At 45.0% G+C, this 23,338-nt stretch overlaps 1 protein-coding gene across 2 annotated transcripts in view; it reads left to right on the forward strand.

The window, feature by feature from the left end:
* Positions 1–9,477: 9,477 nt before the first annotated feature.
* Elp1 (elongator complex protein 1) overlaps positions 9,478–23,338 on the forward strand; it is a 49,232-nt gene continuing 35,371 nt past the window's right edge. The window contains exons 1-12 of one of the 2 annotated variants that reach the window (XM_072286426.1): positions 9,478–9,763; positions 9,856–9,993; positions 10,320–10,401; positions 11,485–11,565; positions 14,355–14,440; positions 14,660–14,759; positions 17,082–17,172; positions 17,923–18,046; positions 18,120–18,216; positions 18,992–19,222; positions 22,183–22,359; positions 22,931–23,042. In XM_072286426.1, the coding sequence (XP_072142527.1) occupies positions 9,620–9,763; positions 9,856–9,993; positions 10,320–10,401; positions 11,485–11,565; positions 14,355–14,440; positions 14,660–14,759; positions 17,082–17,172; positions 17,923–18,046; positions 18,120–18,216; positions 18,992–19,222; positions 22,183–22,359; positions 22,931–23,042 (1,463 nt within the window). In that variant the 5' untranslated portion in view covers positions 9,478–9,619. The remainder of the gene's footprint in view (positions 9,764–9,855; positions 9,994–10,319; positions 10,402–11,484; positions 11,566–14,354; positions 14,441–14,659; positions 14,760–17,081; positions 17,173–17,922; positions 18,047–18,119; positions 18,217–18,991; positions 19,223–22,182; positions 22,360–22,930; positions 23,043–23,338) is intronic. The other variant, XM_050188835.3, reaches the window with a different exon arrangement.

Here is a 23,338-nt window from a genome sequence, read left to right on the forward strand (position 1 = left end):
CATTGAGCGTTGGTAGAGTAGGCAGAGTGGCAACGGCGGCGGTAGAATAGGAAGCCAGCGGGGCATTGGTGGGTGTCGGCTGCAGGGTCTTCGTGAGACGCTGCATCCCAGAGTTGCATTCCAGAGGTGCATTCCAGAGGCTCACAATGCTGGAGCGTCACCAGCGCGAACAACAGCGCATCTCCCAAGATTTACAACAGCAAATCCACGCATTGAAACAAACCCTCCGGACGACCACCACCTCTCTTACATCCCAGCTTAACAAGCTAAATGAGCACCTTGCCACGTTCATCACACCGTCCTCTAACGCCTAGTTCGCCCCATTGGCTGACCTGGTAGAAACCACCACACTCGCTTGCTTCAGCTCGAAACTTCGATTGTCCAGATCCTCACTACCCTCCAAACCCAATCCAAGCAATCGGAATTCTTCGCTACTATGCTGGGCTCCCTCCAGGAGTCACTCCCCCCGGCCAGAAAGAAGGAACGTATCCCCGGAAACTCTTCTACCTCTAACCTATCCTAGATGGCGCGTGGAAAGGACCGCGAGATTGTGCAGTGGAACTGTCGAAACCTTCGCCACAATAAAAACCCCCCTCCACCAGTATCTCCTCACCCGCCCCTCCCTGCCCCATTTTCTTCTTCTCCAGGAGAAGCGGACGGCCCGCACAGTCCCAGGTTACCGCGCCTACCATGCCACGACGGGCACGCCGCGTGCGTCCATTTATGTATGCAGCGACGTCCTCGTCGAGCCACTTGATATCCCCTCCAGCCTCCATAAATGTTTAGTTGGTGTGGTGTATTACCAACCTTCTTTCAGCATCTCACTCGCCCTATATGTCTTTGTACAATCCCCCTGTCACATCCTCTTTATTCACTGCTTTGGGCAAGTTCCTTCATTCTCTTCCCTCCACCACCCATCTGCTCCTTGGGGGCGATTTTAACCCCCCTCACACGCTCTGGGGCTATCCCCAGACCCTCAAGCCCGGCCGCCTTCTCCACTGTCTTGCCCAGGAACGCCACCTCACCCTTCTTAATACTTCTGGCTCCCCTACTCGAGCGGGTACTCTAACAGCGCTCCGCGACACCCGACCCCTCTTTCTCTCGGGGCTCCCTTTCCTTTCACTGGCAGGTCACCGCTGAAACACTCCACAGCGACAATTTCTTCATTCATATTAGCGCCTCTCTTTCCCACATCCCTCGATCGCACTTAACTACTCACACTGACTGGCACGCTTTTCGCACTAATCTCCTTTCCGCCTCCTTTGAATCTTACGACGACTGGACGTCGCGCATCTCCGCAACGCTTTCGACCAGTAGCCATCACGTTCGCTCACGTCGCCCTATCCCAGACCCGGATCCTCACTTTCTCTGTTTATGGCGTCGGCGGAAACGTCTCCAACGCTCCTTGCGCTTCCAACCCCAAAATACCCAACTTTCCTCCCGGATCGCTGCTCTGTGCGTCGAGATAGTCGCCCACGGCGCGTCCCTCGAGCATTCTCGTTGGAGTGTGCTTTGTGACGGCCTCGACTCCGCATTGTACTCGCGGCCCACGTGGTCCATTTTTAAATATTTCTTAGGTACGAAGCCAGCACTTGCTCCCACTCTAGCAAAAGCCCTCACTCAGGGGACTCCCTCCGATGTCTTTGACAAGCTCACTTCTTTGTATCTCACACCCCCTCTCACACCTTCCTACCCAGCCTACTCGGGCGATCCTAACCCAGACCTCGACCGCCCCTTCACTCTCCGGGAGCTCGAAGCTGCCCTGGCTGCTAATGCTACGCGCTCGGCTCCCGGTGAGGACGCCATCACATACACCAAACCTCCCCGACCACGCCCAGGAATTCCTCCTCCAGAGTTTCAACAATGCCTGGGACAACGGCTGCTTGCCAAGCTCTTGGACATCCTCCCTTATTTCTGTGATTCCGAAGCCGGGCAAACCTCCCTCCCTTTCTAACCTTCGCCCTATCTCCTTGACGTCTTGTGGCGGCAAGACCCTTGAGGGAATGGCTTGATAGTGATAGTGATCTAAAGAAAGGAAAGACGCTTGATTTTGCAACCCGTGAAGGAGCACGGCGAAGCGTCATCAGGGGAGAGGGAGTGGGAAGTGAGAGATGATAGAGAAAGAGGGAGGATGTGGCCTAATAGACTCCACTATGCGCGACAGATGACAGTTCTCAGTAAAGTTGCCAGCGTGAATGGCTTTGACTCGCGTCTCTGATTTTCTTGAGGCGAGAGAGTTCTTCCCCCATTCTCTTATCGGCTATCGACGCCGCGTCTGTGCACAGGACATGTTCCCGATCCTCCAGCACACCTTTCTCTCGCCCACTCCCAGCCAGATCCACAGTCTTCTGACTGTTGATGTCCGCAAGGCCTTCGACGGTGTGTGCCACGACCACATCCTGTCTCAACTCTCCTCCTTGGACTGCGGCAACCGCATGTACTCTTATCTCTGTTCCTTCCTCTCTAACCGAGTGGCTCGCTTTTGAGTGGGCACCACATCTGTCCGACCCCCACCCGATCACCCGTGGCACCTCAAGGTGCTGTTCTCTCTCCTACCCTTTTTAACATTGTTATGACCCCTCTCGCCTGCCAACTAGCCCAAATTCCTGACCTCCACCACATCTTTTATGCCAACGACATCACCCTCTGGTCTTCGTCTGGTTCTCCCGGTTACGTACAGGACACCCTGCAACGTGGCCTCGATCTCATCAACTTTTTTCTCTCCACTGCTGGCCTGTCTCCTGCTCCGGAAAAATCCGAGCTTCTCATCCTTAACTACTCCTCATACCAGCGCTCCCACAACGCCCTAATCTCCCTCCATCTTTCCGGCTCTCCCATTCCCATTGTCTCCCAATGCAAAGTTCTTGGCTTCCCGTTGCATGCAGCCAAGAATGTGCAAGCCCTCCACTACGCTGTCAGGACCTGTCGCTCGATAACTCACCTCCTGCGGCGCGTGGTCACTCGGCGCTTGGGCCTCCACGAGGCTCATGCGTGCCGAGTTACCCATGCGCTCGCCCTCAACAAGTTCCTGTACTTTGTACCTTACGTTTCCTTCACCCACACTCAGCTTAACACCCTCGAGACCGCCCTCGTGGGCCTCTACAAGGCAGCTCTCAACCTCCCTATTACCACCTCTGCTGCTAAGCTCTTTGCCACAGGCCTCTTCCATCCTCTTCGTTCTCTTCTCTCTCTCCACCGTGACTCCCAGCTTGCCCGGCTTTCTCTTACCCGTCAAGGTCAGTGGTTACTGGCCCAGGCGGGTATCTTTCCCATTGCCGTTTCCACCTTTACCTCTCAAAAATCCACCCTCGGCTCCCAATCTCCGCATCCTCCCCCTCCCGTCCAATATGTTCCCTGTCCAGCATGCCGGCCGTCGTCACGCGGCCGCGCAGCATCATTCCCCCCTCTTTACTACCCAGGGAGTAGCCTACACGGATGCTTCTTTCATAGCTCCTCGAGGTTCCTGCGGCTACGCTATCTACCATCCCCACCTCCCAGTACCTGAAACTCACAAGTGGGCCGTACCTACACCCTCCGGATGTACTCTCTCTCGAGGTCATTGCCATTGCACATGCCCTACATTAATTTCCCTCCCTTCCCTCGCTCCCAGAGTACACGATATACACCGACTCCCAAGCCGCCATTCAGCACATACAGAACCGCACCCTAACCCATTCACTCCAACAGGAGGTCGAACGAGCAGTCTCCGCTCTGCAACCTTCTACCGTTTTCCTCCGCTGGGTCCCTGGGCATTCAGGGATTGACGGCCTGAATCACCACCTGGCTCGACTGGCTTGGCGCTGAAGGTGAAGTACAGCGTCGACTGGCCACCCAGGCGGTCGATATGCTCGGCCTGTAATTTTGGGCTGAGTAAAAGCCTTATACTACTACTACTACTACTACTACTACTACTGCTACTACTACTACTTAGCTGCATTAACTCTTTCAATTCGTTCCTCAATGTTGGCTATCGGGTACAGCTGATCCCTAGTGATGGCATTTAACTTCCTGTAATCAACACACGGACGAGAGTCCTTGTTAGGGGTTTCTACCAGTATTAGTGGTGACGTGTAGTCACTCTCAGCGGGCTCAATAACCCCAACTCTAGCATGCGCTGTATCTCTGCCTCCATAATTTCTCTCTGTCGTGGAGATTCCCTGTAAGGCTTTGATCTTACGGGTTCGGTTGCTGTCAGCACGATTTCATGCGTTATTAGTTCGATTCTACCTGACCGATCACTGAATCTGTCGAGATATTCCCCTAACAGCCCTCTTAGCTCATCTAGCTGCTCGGGTCCAAGAATTTGCGAGCTTACCGAAAGTTTTACCACTTCTTCCAGGCTGATTTCAGAGTTGGAGGTCGCCTTATACTTATTAAACTTGGTACTAGTGCCACCCTACTCTTTGATGGTACAGTTAACGACTCCGCTCCGCTCTACGTACGGCTTCATCAAATTGCAGAGGTATATCCTCACCTCCGTTCTGCGACCGGGAATTTTCAGGGCATAGTTAGTATCCGAAAGTTTGTACAACACTTTAACGGGCCCGTCCCAGTGAACTTAAAGCTTGTTCTTTCTTGAAGGTTTGAGGATCATTACCTGGTCTCCGGCGTTAAACGTACGAAATCTCGTATTCTTGTCGTAATAGAACTTGGCGTTCTTTTGAGCTACTCCCATGTTCTTTTCGACTACTTCTTGGCTTGCACTTACCCGTTCCAGCAGATTTAGCACGTATTCTACCACTGTTGGACTCTCTCCTCTTTCCTCCCACATCTCTCTTAACATTCTCAGTGGAGAACGGAGTGTCCTCCCGTACGCTAGTTCTGCTGGCGAGAACCCTGTAGCCTCATGAGGAACGGTTCGCAAAGCAAACAAAGTGGCCGGAAGACAATTCTCCTAGTCCTCCTTGTGCTCGTAACATAGCACCCGCAAAACTCGCTAAAAGGGACACTAAAGCTAAACAATAAATCAGTTTAGACTAATAAAGCATTGTTTGAGAACTCTGCAGGTAGTCAGTTCAAAATAATAGTTTGATTACTAGATGAGAAAATGAAGATCAAAGTATCGGTATTTCAAGTTCGCGCCGAAACCCCGACGCCGGTACGTCACTGTGACGTCAGGGATTCCAAAATATGTTTTCGCATTTGGGCCGCGTTGGCTGGGTATAGCTTCCCGAAACTTACCATGTTTAATATTTGGTTCCTTTAGAACACAATGAAATCGATCTGTACCGCTATATACTTAAGTAGGCCTTAGAAGATGCCATCAAAATCCATGACGTCACAACAACCAGGTGTGGGAGCTTCAAGGAGGCGTCGCCACCCGTCTTTCGTTCTTGCGCTTTTTCTGGCTTCGTGGTAAGAGTGGGATTTTTGGCGTCGTAGAAAGGTAATTTACTGATGCAGAAGAAATCATTTTTCTCTTTAGTGTCCCTTTAAGCACTGAATGCCACCTCTCTACACTATTTGACTGAGGGTGATAGACGGAACTGTGTATCAACTTTGCCCCGCACTTTTGTAAGAATGTGGAAGTCAGTGAGCAGGTGAATACTGACCCTTGATCCGCCTGAATTTCGGCTGGAAACCCAACTCGGTGGATACAGACAAAAGCGCATCTACTACTTCGGTGGAGCTGAGCTCTCTCAGAGGGATTGCTTCCGGAAACTTTGTAGCCGGACACAGCATGGTAAACAACTACCTGTAACCCGACTTTGTCTTTGGTAGAGGCCCTACCGTGTCTATCACAAGTCGTCTGAAAGGTTCTGAAATTAAGGGCACTGCCTTTAGTGGAGCTTTCCAGGTTTCTCCTGGTTTACCCGAGCGCTGGTAGGCGTCGCAGGATCTTACAGTTTTCTACGTCTTTGAAACAGCCAGACCAGCAGTAGTATTCCATAAGCAATATTTCCTTCGATTTGTTTATGCCTAGGTGGCCAGACCACCCATTTCCATGACAGAGACTCAAGAGGACCTCCCTGTGCTTAGTAGCTACGACTAACTGATCTAGAATCCTGCCCTTTCGGTCTCTGTAGTGCCGATACAACAATCCTCCTCCCTCTCGTATCGTCACGTTGCGCCTAGCAATGCTTTCTTTAGCTGTGTGGTGCAATTTAGCCAAGCTGTCATCATTCTTTTGCCCGGCTGCCAGTGACTCTCTGTCCACACGTAAGAGCCGATCAAAGTTCTTTGAGGCCGGTGATACTAACGACCCTGTCTCGCTTGCGAGTTTGTCAGCTGGCTCTTGCTGCAGGCGTGAATTTTGACAACCTAGTGATACGCTCTCATTGAGCTCGTCAGCTGGCAGGGTTTCCTCAACCGTTCTTTCCGTCCCTCGAGCCTAGCTCGGATTCAGTTACTGATGTTACCTCTTTTGCTACTTCCGCTGAAGCAGCTTTTGCATTTTCAGCGGAAAGCGACGCGATTTTACGAGCTTCGCCTCGCGTCAACGCCTGTACTACGCCCGCTCCCAGTTTAAGCCCTTCGTCACGCAGTAACTGATCCGACCGATTCGAAAAAGTGTAAGGGTACTGCAGCGACAAAAATCTGAAAACTGCAACCTCGGCCACTAGTCTACTTATTTTGACTTTGGCCATGGGCAGACACACGCTGTGTTCTTCTACAACCTGTTTGATCCATGCTACTTCTCCAGTGAAGTCATGTACCGTCACGTAAGACGGATGGACCCTGTCCATCGTGGCGGCACTGTCTCGCAGCACCCGGCATGGTTTGCCATTAACTTGCAGGTCGTGAAGATATGGGCTTAAGAGTTCCATATTCTCGTCTTTTTCATTTACGTAGGAGAAAACTACGCTAGGCTTACCTCAGTTTACCGCGATATGTCCGAGTTTGTGGCACTTATAGCGGCGGATTGATCTGAAAGATTCGAATTTTCTTTTCTGCTCTTTTTGTATAGTTTCCCCGTTTGACTTCTTCTCGCTCTTTTCTGAGGTCTTTTCTTCCACGTCTACAGGCCCTGGTCGTATAGTATGCGAACCCTTTTTGAACGGAAATGGTTTTCGCGGTCCATTTCGACCGTCCCAATTTTCGTCCTCGGCGTTCCGCTTTCTACGCGTTGCGTACTCTTCGGCTAATTCAGCCGCCCTTTCCACAGTCTTCACGTTTCCTCTGTCTTGCACCCACAGCTTCACAGATTGTAGGATGCTTTTGTAAAACTGCTCTAGACACATGCATTCAATAATCATGTCTCTGTTCTCGTACGCTTCCGCGCTTTTCAACCACTCGACTAGGTTTGCCTTTAAGCCATATGCAAACTCCGGATACCTCTCGCGATCCTTCTTGCCCGTGCTTCTAAACCTTTGCCGAAAAGCTTCGGCTGAAAGGCGGTACTTCTTCAAAAGACTAGCCTTAACCTTCGCATAATCATATGGATCTTGTGCACTGAGTCTGGCGATTACTTCCGCATCCTCACACGGCAACATAGACAGCAACCACTGTGGCCATGTACTCGGACCGAAGTTAATCTTCTCGCAAGTCCTTTCAAAATCTCATAGGAACAAGCCTATGTCGTTCCTGACCTCAAATGGCTTTAACAGCCTGCCCATGCGGTATGATTCTGCCTCACTTGATCGTTCCAGAGCCCCTTCACTTCTTTGAGACAACTCCAAACGTTTTCTTTCAAGGTCAAGTTGCATTTTTCTTTACTCGCGATCTTTCTCGCGTTCCTCTCTGTCCCGTTCTTCTCTGTCTCTGTACCGTTTCTCTCTTTTCCTAAAAAGTTCTAACCCAATTTCAATGTCCTCACTGGCCTGTTCGGAAATCAGCTTCAATAATTCCCATTTTAGCATTTCTTTGTGTACCTCTAGGCTCAGTTCCTCACCGACAATCAACAATTCGTCTCTCAGAAGTGTCCTAAACTCCATGATTGCTGCTTTACTGCCTTGGTCCTGTTCGCTAAACATACCTAGGTAAATACAACCTAGCTAAATATCAACAATCCAGCTTCCCTGTTGTTTTAAACTGAACAACCACAAAATGAAGCCTACACAGTCAAAGAAAGAACCAAGCACTCACCGCAGACACAGCACCACGTCGCAAAGTCCATCTCACCGCTGCCAGCCAGTTGTAAGAGTTGGGGTCGGGTATGAATTAAGTGGTAGCTGGCCTATGCCGTCGTCCGACTCATCCACGCTAAGGACGTTGTTGAAGGGAGGGACTTGTTCTCATCGAGAACGAGGAATACGGGAATGATGTATAATATCTACATGAAGGGTGGAGAATGTTACATTTCATCAGTCTAGCATGACTGAAAAAGAAAGCACATCGAACAGCCGACAACGGCTGCTTAAAAACCCTCTGTCCTCCCTAGATCCCTAGGTGAGGGAAAACTGCCGTTCATCCTTCGTCCAATGGGAGCGTCCAAAGTCATCGTAGACGACCTGCCTGTGAGGGGGATGGTTCACGCACTCACTTCCGCCCTTTGGTTTCACTGAACACAACGAGGAGAGCGGGTCGCCGTAGACAGGAGTTGATACGCTTGACCCAAGCAGGCGCCTCTTGATCCCAGAGCTGACCCCGCAGCTAGCCGCCGCGTCTGTTCATTGACTGTGACGACTTCTGGGGCCCGTGAGAAAGCATTGGAAAAAAACCTTTTCCAGGAGTTTTTTTGCTCCAAGTAGACCGTAAAGGTGACAGCGAATCAACTAACAATACTCGGTCCGCCGGACGTGGCTAGACTTGCTGGCTGTCCGCAGGAGGCGCATTGTCAGCTTTACAAAGCGAGTTGTCGCAGCGTGCCGGGAAAGGTTCGAAGGTCGCTTCTCCGAAGATCGCCAACATCGCAGATCGATCGAAACAACTGCAGCGGGCCGTGAAAGGTTTGCAGTTCAGTACCCCTACAGGCCGATCGTAACACCATGCAGTTATCGCAAGAACCGTTGTCACGCGAATAAAAATGGCCCTGGTGAGGGAGGCGTTATGACCACTCGTACGATATGTGGCACACTATTCACACACACACACACACACACACACACACACACACACACACACACACACACACACACACACACACACACACACACACACACACACACACACACGCGCGCGCGCGCGCGCGCACGCGCACCGCACACGCACACACACACACACACACACACACACACACACACACACACACACACACACCAACAACAACAGCAACAGCAATAATAAAAATAATAATAATAATAAAGAAGAATGAGACGAGGAAGAACGAAAAAAGGAAACAGTGAAGCTAGCAAAGCATACTGAAAGGGAGAGAGAGAGGGAGAGAGCAGAACAGAAACTGCAAAAGCTGCATAAGAAAAACAAACGGTCATCTAAATATGTTATGCCTATACAGGTCATTTGTGTCTTTACATTGTCTGAAATTACCTTTATTGTTTTTTGTTATATTTGTTGACTTGTATAATTGGCGTACGCATATAATTGTAGACTTGTTGGAGCGTAAATACTCGACAACTTTAGCGAAACATCTGACCTAAGACAGCAACACTGAGTAGCGCGTGCGTGCGGTTCTGTATTTCTGCTTGATCTGTTTGTGCGGTTTTCTGCTACGGCTTTGAGAGGCTTGAATATTGTATTGACAAGCGCACGCTTTCTGTAGCGTGAGCTAAGAATATCAGCCATGCGAAATCTACAGCTTCGACGGACATTAACTAAAAAACTTTCATTGGTAGACACCAACTGCCGCATTTGCTCCGACGCTGATTCCGGAATCGTTTACATCGTCAGTGGAAACTGCATCGTTTCTCTTGGGAGCGATTTAGAGGTACTACTTAAGTCGGCGTTTGTCTCTGCATGCTTGATGGTACAACCAATCTGTTGAGCAACTCAGAAGTGATCACCTGAATTATGCTTTAGGAGACCAGGACCCTGGTTGGCGAGCTTGGCAATGACGGCGGCGTCATTTCAAGCTTCGTTTTCTTGTCGGAGTTCCAGTCACTTTGCGTCGGAAAAAAATCTGGTGACATACTGATGTACGACGTCAAAAGTGGCAATGTGAGTAATAGCGCCTCTTTGGCTTCATTAGCTGCGGCTCTTTCGTCAAGCTACCAATGTAAAAACGGACTGAGAAGGTTTCACTGGTTGTCACTGCAAGCTATGGAACCGAAAGCAAATGTGGTTGCGAATGTGTGGTAGTGATCGCGCGATTTATCCGAAATTACGTGCATTTTATCCGCATTACTGTTTTACGTGTGTATTCTGTTTTCCTTTACACTTATCCTAAAAACTGGAGTTGTTCGAAGTCGAATAACAAGCAGTGCGACTTATTGTCACTTCTGAAGTATGTGACCTTCATTGCCCTCCAATCTGTCTGTTTATAGGCTCAATCGGTTGGCAGTGTTACGGGTGGCATTTTGGCCATGCAATGGAGTCCAGATTATGAACTCGTCGTTATTGTTTCGGGTACGTGCACTTTCTTTTTCTCTTGCCTCTATCAATCGCCTGATCTGTTCTACATGGTTTGCATGTAATGTGGAATGCTTCAAGTATGACTACATATAGTGGATAAGGTTCACAGTACGGTGGAGTCAGAGTCAGAAGTGGTTTTATTTAGGCATAAAATAAATTACAACAACTTGTACATGAAGTGATCAGTTGCCAAACTAGGGAAGCTTCAGTCTGGAGCCAACATTTAGACAAAATGACCCCATCCTAAGACTAGACCCTTTGACGAAACATTGGCTTCTGGCTAAGGATTACTTTGTTCAGTTGCTGTTTATCACTGATAACAAAAGCTGACGAGGTCTAGCTACAATGCCAGTCGCAGCAGGATAATGCGAAGTATTACTGGCTGTCATTTCCAAATGACCGGTTTATGATGTTCGTCTCTTCATACTATCAGCTAGTGTTTGCAACCTTATGAAAAGCAACTGTTACTTCCTATTTATGTTATCGTCAACTCACTTTGGTAGAACTCACTCTCCTGGTTTTCACATACTCATGTGCTTGTTTGCAAGTTCAGATTTAGAATATCAATAGAGGAATCAGAAGAGGCTTTTCAACATTGTAACAAATTGTAACATCTACTGGCTTTGCTGTTTATTCACGCATAGCAAATCATGGGCTTGGCTGTGATTATACCTCTGATGCATTAAATAACTTTGTAGCTGCAGCACGTTCCTTTAGTTTAAGAGATCTCACCATAAAAAACAAAAATCAGCTTGTGTTGGGGACATTATATTTAAATATAAAATGCATAATTGGAATGCGTCGAAGCTGGTCATCACAGGATGTGGAAGTTTGAAAAATACCATAATATTGCAGATAAACACAGGGGAAAAAGGTTGCATCATATTGTGTGAAGATTTACTACTGATCACTGCGTGGCTAGCAGTTGACATAAATACTGCACATTTGTGTTGACTTAGTGCTTAATGGTAATATATGGTCCTGCAGCTTAAATTTTACACATCATATTCATGCAGGATCAGTTTGAGTGTATCTGCTATGATTCACATTACAACGTCCTTGTCCATTGCACCTTAGGTGAACAGAAGCTGTTGCTGATGACAAAAGACTTCGACCTTATCTCAGAAAAAGAGCTTCATCCTGCAGAATTTGGTCAATGTAAGTATTTAGCTTTTGCTTATATATTTGGCAATTCTGCTTTCTTCATTTATTTTTCTTTACTGCTGATTTGTTACCTGAAAACTTCAGCAACTAAGATATCTTACTGTGAGCCCATAGAACCAACTGTACTGCTTGTCTTGGAAATATTCATTCATAGTTAACCTTTTAAGACAAGATATATAAATACTTAAAAGAAAATGTTGTTTTCCTACTAAATGGGTAAGATACACTGAGAATGAGCATGATCTATGAAAAGAAAAAAAATATTTTGCAGAAACTTTTTGGCAATAGAGGGGGCATCACTAGCCAGAAAACAGGAAGTGTGCTTTGCCCTACGCCATCCATGGCATTGTTTGAAACTTGTACAGACAGCTATTGTCATAGGTTAACCATAGGTCTACATTACAGTTGCTTATGCATTATGATTTTTATGGCGCTGCAGCCTGAGATCTTGCATCTGTCTGTCTCTCTGACTGTGCTTTCAATAGAAAGCCAGTTGCATGCCGAGCTTCTTTTTTGCCCTGTGTTCCTGCTCTGTGCTATTATCATTAACTATCAGCCAAAGACATTTAGCCGGAAACTCCATACTCAGTACCGAAACTCTGCAAGAAAAAAACTAAATTCTGGTATGTTGCTAGTATGCAACTCATCCTTGTAGGGTTAACCTAGAGACACCTTTTAAAAGAAGAGTAACTTTTTTGTCCTTTAATTTCTAGAGGAGCAGTTCAAGGTGTTTGCTCACAACAATATGAGTTGGCCTTGAAGAACATGTTTATTGTTCTTTTCTGCATTGTATGTATTTGATTGATAATTGCATGTGTTTGAGCACACTTTGATTCATTGTCAGGACATAGTAACTAAATTTTGTTTTATCCCTTTCGGGCACTAAATTATGATGGGATGCTGATAAATCTGTAAATGTTACATAATTGTAAGGAAGTCAAGGCGGTTGGACGATGCTTCATGCTTATTTAACAAGTCCTCATAATTTAAGAGTAAATGAATATAGATTTAATTTGCAGTCATTCATGTTGTATTTCTTTTTTCTTTATAAAAGTAACTGCAAGACTGGTTCAAAGTGCATGAACAAGTAGACGTTGGCTGCAAGCACTACAAGAAAGGAAAGATCATTCTTTCACCATTGCTAATAATATAATGTAGCACATTGAGCATTCCACGAAACATGGTTTTGCCTTCACAAAAGTGGTTTTATGTAGTCAGTCTGCTGAATTGAAATGAAGCTGCATTGGGTAAGCAGGGGGCTTAGTTTACCGGCAACTGAATATCAGAAGTTCTTTCTTTCCACCACTAGGTAGAACTGGCAAAAATAACTTGCTTGGACAAACGTACACAATGCATTTGAGGGGTTAGTCTCCCTCACACACGCAAAATACTGAGCACTTGAATGTGAGCATAAAAGCAAGATCTGCTTTTCAAACACTAGACCTTGCTAGGTTGCACGCCTTCTGCTTAGCATCCCCCTTTTTCCTGCTCTCTGTTGTGCTTTTTTTGTGTGTTTGCCCCCACCATATATGCTCATGCTGTTACACTTTTCTTGGGACAACGCAAGTGGATTCTGCTGCACTGATATTCTTGTTAACATTTCGGAAACACACTCAATGTGCGACTGTTTAAAATTAGAGAACACACCTGTAACCTAAATGGCTTGCATTTGTTTCACTACACTGTTGCTCATTCTTCATTTCCTATAGGGTTGCCACTCTAGCTGAAGAAGTGAGGAGTGCCATCTAGAAGCACCATGTATCATGTTGTCACATTTTATCTGTGATGTCAAGTGTCTGACTTCTGTGTGTGACATGCATTAGAACCACATTGATATGTTTCTTGGAGGACCTTGAAAAAAAGAACATGTTATCCACAAAAATTTAGCATTTGATGTGGCAGCACTACAGATGAGACATAAAGCTACTCCACATAAAACTTAATTTTACTAATCCAACAAGCTACCAAAAATATGCTAAATAAACCTCACTACCACTTCCTGGCAGTTGGATTGAACATTAAACACGTTCTTGTGAGCAATCATATCTGGGAATCACATTAAATGAAGCCTGTGAATTTCAGCTAGCCATTTTGCCAAATGTTCTATAATAACAGCTTCTTTTCGATTACTCGCCGTCCTTTTCCATCTCTGCACAGCTATGAATATCGAAGTAACAGCGCGACATGTTGAAGGCTATGACAGCATCTGCAAATGAGGATGTGGGGCAACCACTTTTGCCTTCAGGCACCTCGTCTTCACTTTCAATGTCATGAGCCCTGTTGAGATCAGTGATGACATTTTGACAATTGGCGATTCTGATGTTGCAATGCCATCATTGCAGGACATGCACTCACATATTATTGTTGACATGGGCTTCTATTTGTGCCATAGCATCTTCAAGATTCTGTGCCTCTTTTGCAGAGTAGTAGGCATAGTTGATGCCTTGTACATCCTTGGCATGCTTACTGTGTTAAAAGGTGGCACACTACGCTGCCGACGTGTGACGCCACATCAGAGGTGCACTGTCACAGTTCTTTAATCTAACAACTGGAAAGGGAAATGCAACAACCGGAAGCTAATAAACCTGACTCTATGTGAACTAAATAAATAAGACCAGTTTATTGGAATGTAAGAGCCAGAAATATGTGACAAACAGCAACATATCAATGAGGTCCCACTGTATACATACTTTTCGTGCCACTTCCACCAAGATCAAACAATTTCTTTGTTTTAAAATCTTGCTATGTACTTCTTTCTTCACACCTTTATTGATATTTTACAGGTGTTCCCATCACTGCTGGGTGGGGCTCCAAAGAAACCCAATTTCACGGGTCTGAAGGGAAACAGGCGGCCAAGGTTGAAGCTAAGGTAGCGCCCCACAAACATACTACATTGAACATAATCTTTCTGAGCCTGAAATGCATGGTTAGCTGTGAGGAATTATGTCATAACCTTCAACCTTACTTGCTCACATATTGATTGCTAGATTCTTTCTCGTCTTACGTCTGTGGCTTCTTGTAGCAGCTGATGATGAGTTGCGTAATAAAATAACGATAAGCTGTGTTCTTTATGTTTTGCAACCTCCAGCCCCCCGAGCCAGCCTTCTGGTGGGATGACAAGTGTCCTCGTGTTTCATGGCGTGGTGATGGCCAGTACTTTGCCACTTCTTGCATTGACCCTACTGGCGGTAGGTATTGCTGTCACATGGAGCCTTCTAATATTCCTCAGTTGACATAAAATTTTAGTCCCGTTATGTTATTGTTCTTCTTTCTTTCTTTCTTTCTTTCTTTCTTTCTTTCTTTATTTATTTATTTCCTTCCTTCACAACATATAAATAGGGTCCTTTGCTTTTTGGGTAACATACGATAATGCCCAATTTTTGCACCCAGAACTATATTTACGAAAACCAGGTTAAACTCGATTTCTTCTCAATTTCTCCCTGTTGGTTGACCTTTTTTAAATAATAATATAAATGCAGGTGTTACAAAAATAATGAACACTGCCAACCTTCTGTAAGCAACTGGATAAGACATATCAAAATATTAAAATACAGATATGGTATCTGCCTTGTTCTCACTTAACACTCAAGCAGTAACCAGCATATATAAAAATAAAATATATTCAGCACCTACCGAAGTTGATTAAATGAAAGTTTGTTACTTTTTTATTAGTTGTGAACACGGCAGTGGCTCATTACATCGCACTTCCTGCTGTCACATGCATGTAAATGGTGATAATGTGCTAGGAAACAAATTAACGCGGCGCTGACGTTGTTCTGCATTGTAAATGGTAGCTGTGACATTGAGAAGATGTCTATCCAACAACATTATGTTCAAAGAAGAGTCAATTCAAGCGCTCGTCCTTGTGTTGCTCCTCTTCTTTGTCCCTATTTGTTTGCGCACAAAAAGATTTTAAAAAATCAATTCATTAATTTTGCTACACAAGCATATATTGGGAACCTGTAAAACAGGACAGAAAGAGGTAAGGATGAAAAGCCCAATACGTTTCTGCTCCCCCTACGATGGATGCAGAAATGTTCCCAATGCATATGATAATGTACGTCAACAAGGGCTTGCAAAATAACGAAAAGCATCACACCTACGAAGCATCTCTGCAAGCACTATCTTTTGTAGTTTTTAAGGCGAAAACCTTAGACGGCTCATGGGACGAAAAATCCGATGTACCGCATTATGGCACCAAAATTCACAGGGAGTCGAACTTGCGACCTTTGGTGGCAGTCGAACTCACTACCTGTGGATTTATTTAAGTCAAAGGCACAGTTAATTAATATAGAGTTAATTAAGGCACTCGTAACTACAACCTTTGGTGGGGGGTCGACCTCACTTGGAGATATGGGCAAACCGGCCATATCTCCAAGTTGGATTCCAATTGACATCATGAAGGTTGAGAGTCGAATGCACTACTCTTGGTGTTAATTAAGGCACAGTTAATTAACATATATTTAATTAAGGCACTTTTACCCATGACCTTTGGTGGGCGAGAACAAGTAATAGTAAGTAACAACACATTATATTGAGAATGTCAAGTAATTTAATGAGCAAGCAGGATTTTGCCTTCATCCTCTTTATCTTATGCTAAAATTAATCTGAACTTTTCTTTCTTTGTTAAAAAAGTGCAAAGAACAAAGTATAGAAGGGATCACCAAACCCATCTTTATTTGTTGTTTTTGCTAATGTGGTTTCTTTTTCATCTAATAATACTGCCTGACAAGGGGGATTTGTAGAGTTGAGTTTGTCGCATGGTTTGCGAGCAGCTCTATTTGCCATTACATGTTCATTTGAGTGGCTTCGCTTGTTTAAATAGAATGTTTGTTTCCAAAAGGAGACCATGGCTTTTGTTAATACATTGTAAACATTACAAAAAAATTCCAAATTTCGGGCTGCCAAACAACAAAACCCCCAATTCCTCCTCGATTTTCTTGCCAGACAACAAGAACCTCGATTCTTCTCGGCTTTCCTCTTTAAAGATAACACCTGATTTTTACCCCCTGAATTAAAAAATATATATATCTATAAAACCCCGAAACAAATGACCGTGCATATATAACTACTAACACAATTTTTTGTACTGTTGTATGACTCACCTGCTTTAACTTTGTTCTAAGTCCTGTGTAAAACATACCAAAAAGTGTGCCTTCTCTTCTTTTCTTCTTTTTTTTTACCTGGTTTTGTGGTCGCTTTCCACAAGAATATTGTATGTTTGCTCCAAGATGCGAAAATTAGTACCAGGCATGTGGTAATAACTTTGCAAATAACATCTAAATAACATTGTGGAGGCTGCTGGTTTGGCATCCAGTGGTGGCAAGTGTTCCTTTTTCCTTTGTTTTTTGTCCACCTTCATTTCCCTTTAGCTTATCATTTCTGCAATTCAATTAAAACAACAAATAATTTCCTCTATAATTTTCTTGGCTTCATTATCTGTTGCCTTTCTGCAGTTGTGACTAACAAAAATCAGGTCCTTCAGCTACCCTTCTTCTCGTTCCTTGCAGGAAATCGTAAGCTGAGGCTATGGAGCCGAGATGGCATTTTGCAGTACACAGGCGAGGATTTGATTGGCCTAGAACAAGCCCTTGGTTGGAAGTAAGTGTCTGAAGCGTTGTGATGGATACATTTTCTCCTAATTCTTGGCTCGCAATTGATATTCAGTGTTTCTTTCCTTAAATTTTCTTTGCTTCTGTTTTCTCAATGCTAGAGGAACAAATAAGGGAAATCAGTGGTGGTGTGGGTACAGCACGTGCATTCACTTTTGTTATGTCCTAAAGTAAACATGTAGAGGGGCAACGAGACATAGATTTGATAAATATTCTCAATATTTTCTATACAGAAGACAAATACTATTGGAATTTTTTAAAGATATAGTAAGCTCTACATTAAGAAACTGTTGAACTGACCCCATTAAACAAATTTGTGTATGTTAACAACTTTGGCTTGTGTGTATTACTTACCATAAAAAGATATTTCTGTTAAAAGGAACAGTGATTAAATAAGGTATGTCTCAAGTTGAAGCCAACGTTTTGACAAGAGAACTTGTCTTCATCAGGGTTTTGATGAAGACTTGTTGAAGCGTTGGCTTCAGTCTGAGCCATTCCTTGTTCGATCGCTGTTACCACTCAGCCTCCATTTTTCTGTGTACGTCTGTCTTGTTTGAATTTTAGGTAAATGAGGCATTTATCTCATAGATCCTTGCATTGGCTTGGCCACAATATATCCGATGGTTTCCCTCTATTGGTAGTAAGTTGTTCTAGATGACCATGTAGATCTTGTTAATTCTCAAAGTAACAGCTGTTACACGTTCCACTGGTTTCTGTAACTGTTTCATTCTTTCCTTAGGCCATCAGGCAGTGTGATAGCCTCAAGCCAGCGACTACCGAACAAGCACATGATTGTCTTCTTTGAAAAGAATGGTTTAAATCATGGAGGCTTCCAGCTGCCCTTTGCCTCTAATGAATTTAAGGTATAGTATTTTTCTTGTTTTTTTTTTTTCTTTCTGGTTTATTGACTGCAGCCTGCACTTCATTCTTTTTAAGGTGAAGGAAGTAATCTGGAGTCCAGACTCTACCATTCTGGCTGTGGTTGGGTCAATGTTTTCATCTGATGAATCATCATTGGCTCCCAAAGAACTGGGTAATTGCACTTTGTAGTGTTCCACGAAAAAAAGAATGCGGGAACAGTTTTTGTCGATTTGCTTATATATATAACTTTCTCTAATTATTCTCTAAACATGCAAATGTAGCAAATGTAAAATCTTATGGATTTGATGTTACCTAAACCCGTTTACTTCTGTGCGCATATTTTGTTGTAATATAGCATTCGATAAGCATTTGGAATTGAACTTCCTGAATGCAAATTTTTATGTAATGTTGGAATAGTCACTAGTCAGCAGTAGCCAGTATTTAGCAAGCCGTACGTAAGGCTTTACATCAACTTATGTGCTGCAAAAGTATCAATGTAAAATTATTAACGCAGAAAGTTGGGCTAGTTGGTGTTGATGCATTTGCTGTGACATGGTTACTAGCGCTAGCAAGACTAACGGGGGAAAAAAAAAAGGTGGGACAGGACAGAGCACTGTCCTGTCCCATCCTTTTTTTCCTGTTAGTCTTGCTAGCGCTAGTAACTATGTCACAGTAAAATTATTTTACGTAGATAACAGGGGTTACAATTACTTAAAGTGCTACCCATAATTCTTCTGAAATGCTGTCAGGCTTACCGTACAGTGGTGACAGACTCATTATTTTATTAACCCTATTGCTGACCACAGTTGCAACCAGCAGCATTGAAATTGGTTATTTTGCTGATCCTGTATTACCTTACTGATCCTTTACTAGAAAAGTTCTTTTTCTGGATAGACTGCCTCTTTCTGTCCTACATAACATCTGTCACACTATTGTTTTCTGTCCAGTGCTGTTGTACAGTATGAAGAACTACCATTGGTACCTGAAGCAGACACTACAGTTCGGCACAAGGGAACAGGAAAGGCTTGCCGACCTTCACTGGGATGAAGGCAGCGTACTCACTCTACATGTGCTGTCTGTTGACGGGCAGTACTGGCATTACGATTGGTCTTGTGCCGTGCACAGGAGCCACTGTGAGACAGAGGAGAGCACTGCCAATGTGGCTGTCATCGATGGAGGTAATGAGATGACTGTGCAACCTTTATTCTGCCTAGATATTAGTGGTTATGATGTGTTCCGCTGCTAAGCAGAAGGTCATGGGTTCAATTGCCAACCATGTCAGCCACATACAAATAAGGCAGAATGCAAAGGTATTCATGCAGTTAGGTGTACGCCAATGAACCCCACATGGTTTCAGTTAATCTGGGTCTCTCCACCGTGGCTTCCCTGGCAAGCTTCTGAGCAGACTCTGGGGGTAAATGTTCTGGTCTTGTAAACCATCATTCTCGTTGATAGACAGTTTAGTCTTTTTTGCAAACTGGTGTGCTAGCTCAATGACGGCACTGACAATGAGTCATTAGTAGGTATGTGAACAGTTGATATTGCACTTTTTGAAGTAACCGTTGTTTCAGTTCAAATGCACTCTGCGTTGCCATGGAGCCAAATATGCTAACAAATGTTTGTGCATAATCCACACCATCATTGTTTAATTAATGTTTCCTTTTTCCTCTCAGTACAGTTAACACACACGAAGTACACCCGTGAGCACAATAATATGGACAAGGGATTGCATTATAAAGCTGATTCTCTCCTCTGTCTGTGAATGCAACTTGATATTAAAGACTGCAGTCCAAACTTGCCATTACGAATTTTCTAATGCACTCGTCAGTTTCCGTTTGTGAGTGTTAATTACGAAGAAAGTCTGTTTTTTCGGTGACCCAGTGGTCCATATATGTTTGCTCACCGGTGGACATATACCATATTTACTCGAATCTAACACGCACCTTTTTTCCGATAAAACGGGTCCAAAAATTGCATGCGTATTAGAATCGAGTACGACCCTAAATCTGCGTTACCATATCGCCTTCAGCATTTAAAAAATGGCTGCCTCGTACGCCCTTCTAGCCTAGCTGCTGTAGCTTCCTCCATGTGCATACCTTATTAGATTCGTCGGACGATCTCGCCGCTGCCACCATTTTTAGAGTTGTCGGACGATCTACGAGCTGTAGGCCGATCTCACCGCTGCCATTCAGATGTAAGATTTGGCAGTCGTAGCTGTAGGAAGGAGCTTGACTCTTCGTCGGGACTTTGGAGAGCAGGATTTATTTACATTATTTACATCTTAGACAAGACATATATCGACAGTCTAGCGTGACTCCCATATGGAGCCCGCAAGACTAACATACAGCAAACAGCTTACGAGCACACAGCTCACGAGTACATTTCTAGCATGACAACGAGCACTCAGCTCACTAGTACATCTCGAGCACGACAAAGAGCACACAACGAGCACGCACTAGCAGCCGACAATCGCTGCTTATAAGCTCTCCACTCGACGTCATAGTTCGACGTCATTCAAGATGACCCGCCCTTTTGGAGGAGGATGAGGGCTAACATACACGTGCCGCACACACACACTGGTGTAAAGGTTCGGAGCCGACATCAGAGGGGCTTCGTAGAACTCTGCTCCGTCCCGGGTAGCGCGGCTGGGTACCACATTGTCTGGTGTCTCGAAAAGCTCATGGGGAGGTTCCGCCAATTACCTCCCCTCGAGAACTCCCCTGAGCTGACCCCGCGCCACGTGGCTGCCGGTTATCTGCATTTCTCTGAAGTGCGCCCCGTCCGGTTGGATTGGAACGCGTGCAGCGGGCTGAAATAGCTGGCATGTTGCCACCCAGTCCGGCCATTCCTAACAACCTCCTTGTTGTACGTGTAACCAGGCGCTGGTGTAACCAAGTCTACCGCCTGTCTTCCCGTTTTCTGCGTTTATTCAGTCAGCATGGAAATGCCGACTGCGAAGACACGCTGAGTCCACCATGATGCCGCATTTAAAAGGAAAATTATCATGTACGCGAAGACGGACAGAAATCGGGCCACCATCACAGGCGTTTGGAGTTCCCGAAACTTGCCTGCGGGACTGGGGCAAACAGAAGAATATTTTCACCAGCAAAGCAACAAGGAAGGGTTTCAGTGGACTGAAGCAGGTCCACTTCTCCGAAATAGAAGAGTCACCGCAATGCTTTGTTGCACTGCGGATGGGCACAAGCGGCCCCCGTATCCTATCTTCAGACGAAAGACGCTTCCAAAAGGAATCGTGTTTCTGAGTGGCGTGATTGTGTGCGCAAATGAAAAAGGTTCGATGACCATGCACTTGGTTGCAGATTGGATAGATAACATTTGGCAGAAGAGACCCAGCGGCAGTTTGGGTCTGTGTGGGATGCTTGTGCTCGACGCGTCCAGGTGTCACCTTGACCAGTGCATCAAGGACAAGCTGGCTGCATGCCACACCGACCTTGTTGTGATACCCCGTGGCATGACATCGCAGCTCCAGCCGCTCAATGTTTATTTGAACAAGCCAGTGAAAGATAGAATTCGGGCGCTCTACACCGCATGGCTTGTCAGTTTCTGCCACGAATTCACGCTCGCCAATAAAATGAAGCATGCCTTGCTGCTGGATGGGTGAAAGATGCACGGTGCACACTCCCATCTGCCATTGTCAACGAGGCCTTTAAAAAGTGCGGGATTTTGAATGCTATGGACGGCACTGAGGATGAAATGCTTTGGTCTGTTGATAGCGATAAGGAGTTGTCTGATAGCGACGATGAGTGACATCTATTGCCCCACGCAACTCGTACCGGCGCAGTGAAAATCTTGGCGGCAAGGTATGCCATTTACATTTGTGTTTTTAATCGTCGCAACTTTAGTGTATTGGGAATATATCTGTTTTTTGCAAATGAAAGAAAATATTATTTCTGTATAAAAGCACGAGGTGCGCGATATGGTACTCTTTTTTTTTTTTTTCTTCATGGGAAAACAGGTGCACGTTACAATTGAGGTGTTGATTGATCTTTTTTTTTTTTTGGTCACAGAAAACGGATGTGCGTTACAATAGAGGGCGCGTTAGAATCGAGTAAATATGGTCATCAATAGGAGGTAGCATGTTTTCACTGGTTCTTGCTTTGTTTTGCTGTTCATGCAGATACTGTGTTGGTGACACTCTTCAAGGTGGCTGTTGTTCCGCCACCGATGTGTAGCTACAGAGTCAAGACGGCTGCATCCGTCAACGAGGTGGCATTTGGAGTTGGGGTGCATGAGAATGATTTTGTCATTGCACTTCAGAATGAAAGCAGCCTTGTGTTCGTGCTCAGCAACTCGGGTGTGGATGCTTATCTTTGCTAATTTCTTTCTAAGTGCATATTATTGTCTGTTAATTCGCTTCAAGTAACCTGTAATGTTTTTCAATATGAATTGCTGGGAAGGTGCAGTGATCTGCAAACTTGGGAAAAAGCTGGCAAAATTTTGTACGCTGATAAATATTGATTTTTTAGAAGGTAGAACCTACATTAGCCGCTGTTTGTTCCATGGATATTTTTGTGTGTGTGCATCTGTATGTCCATGCGCATATACGAACACGTTTTTTCAATTTTTTCCTTTCGCAGTCATTAGATGCAAGCACTTGCTTGTCATGTTGCACTGCTGACCACAAAGTTTTGGGGAGCTGGAAAAGAAATTTTGTCGTAGACAGTGCATCATCCCTTAAATGGTTAGGTGCAGAAAATACTTCGCTCTGAGACAAGCACATTTTCACCTTAATTCCCAGACGCGTGGTGATGTAAATAAGAATTTCAGCTTCTTTTGTGCATAGTTGAGTAGAAAGCAATTGTAAGGATCGTGCAGAAGGTTTGTACATTCGCATATCAGAACCAGTCATGTCCATTTATTTGCAGGAGACTTTGTGAAGACATCCAGCAACCACTGCACACTGCAGCTTGATGGTGCGGGTGGAAAAGATGGCTTCAAGGTTACATCAACTATCCCTGAATGCTATGGGCCTTACAGGTTAGCACATTTAAGCCTGGTTTTTCACTCCACAAGCTGCAGTCATTTTGTGTTTCAAAACAGTAGCCTGTTGTAATCGGAAAGTTTCTGAACACACAGTTGAAATCGAATGCCAAGAAATGCGAGCGAAATGAAGGAAGGAACAGGACAGCTACTACTCATAGCAAACTTACATGGTGCCTTTGCAGCCAAATGGTATCTAGCAAATATGAAGCAACCTATGTCAAGACGAAATCCTTTTTTAGGTCTCCATAAATGCTCAATTTGCTTAAAAATGTAAATGACAGAAATTGCCT

The sequence above is a fragment of the Dermacentor andersoni genome, chromosome 2 (assembly GCF_023375885.2).
Source record: "Dermacentor andersoni chromosome 2, qqDerAnde1_hic_scaffold, whole genome shotgun sequence".
Taxonomy (NCBI): domain Eukaryota; kingdom Metazoa; phylum Arthropoda; class Arachnida; order Ixodida; family Ixodidae; genus Dermacentor; species Dermacentor andersoni.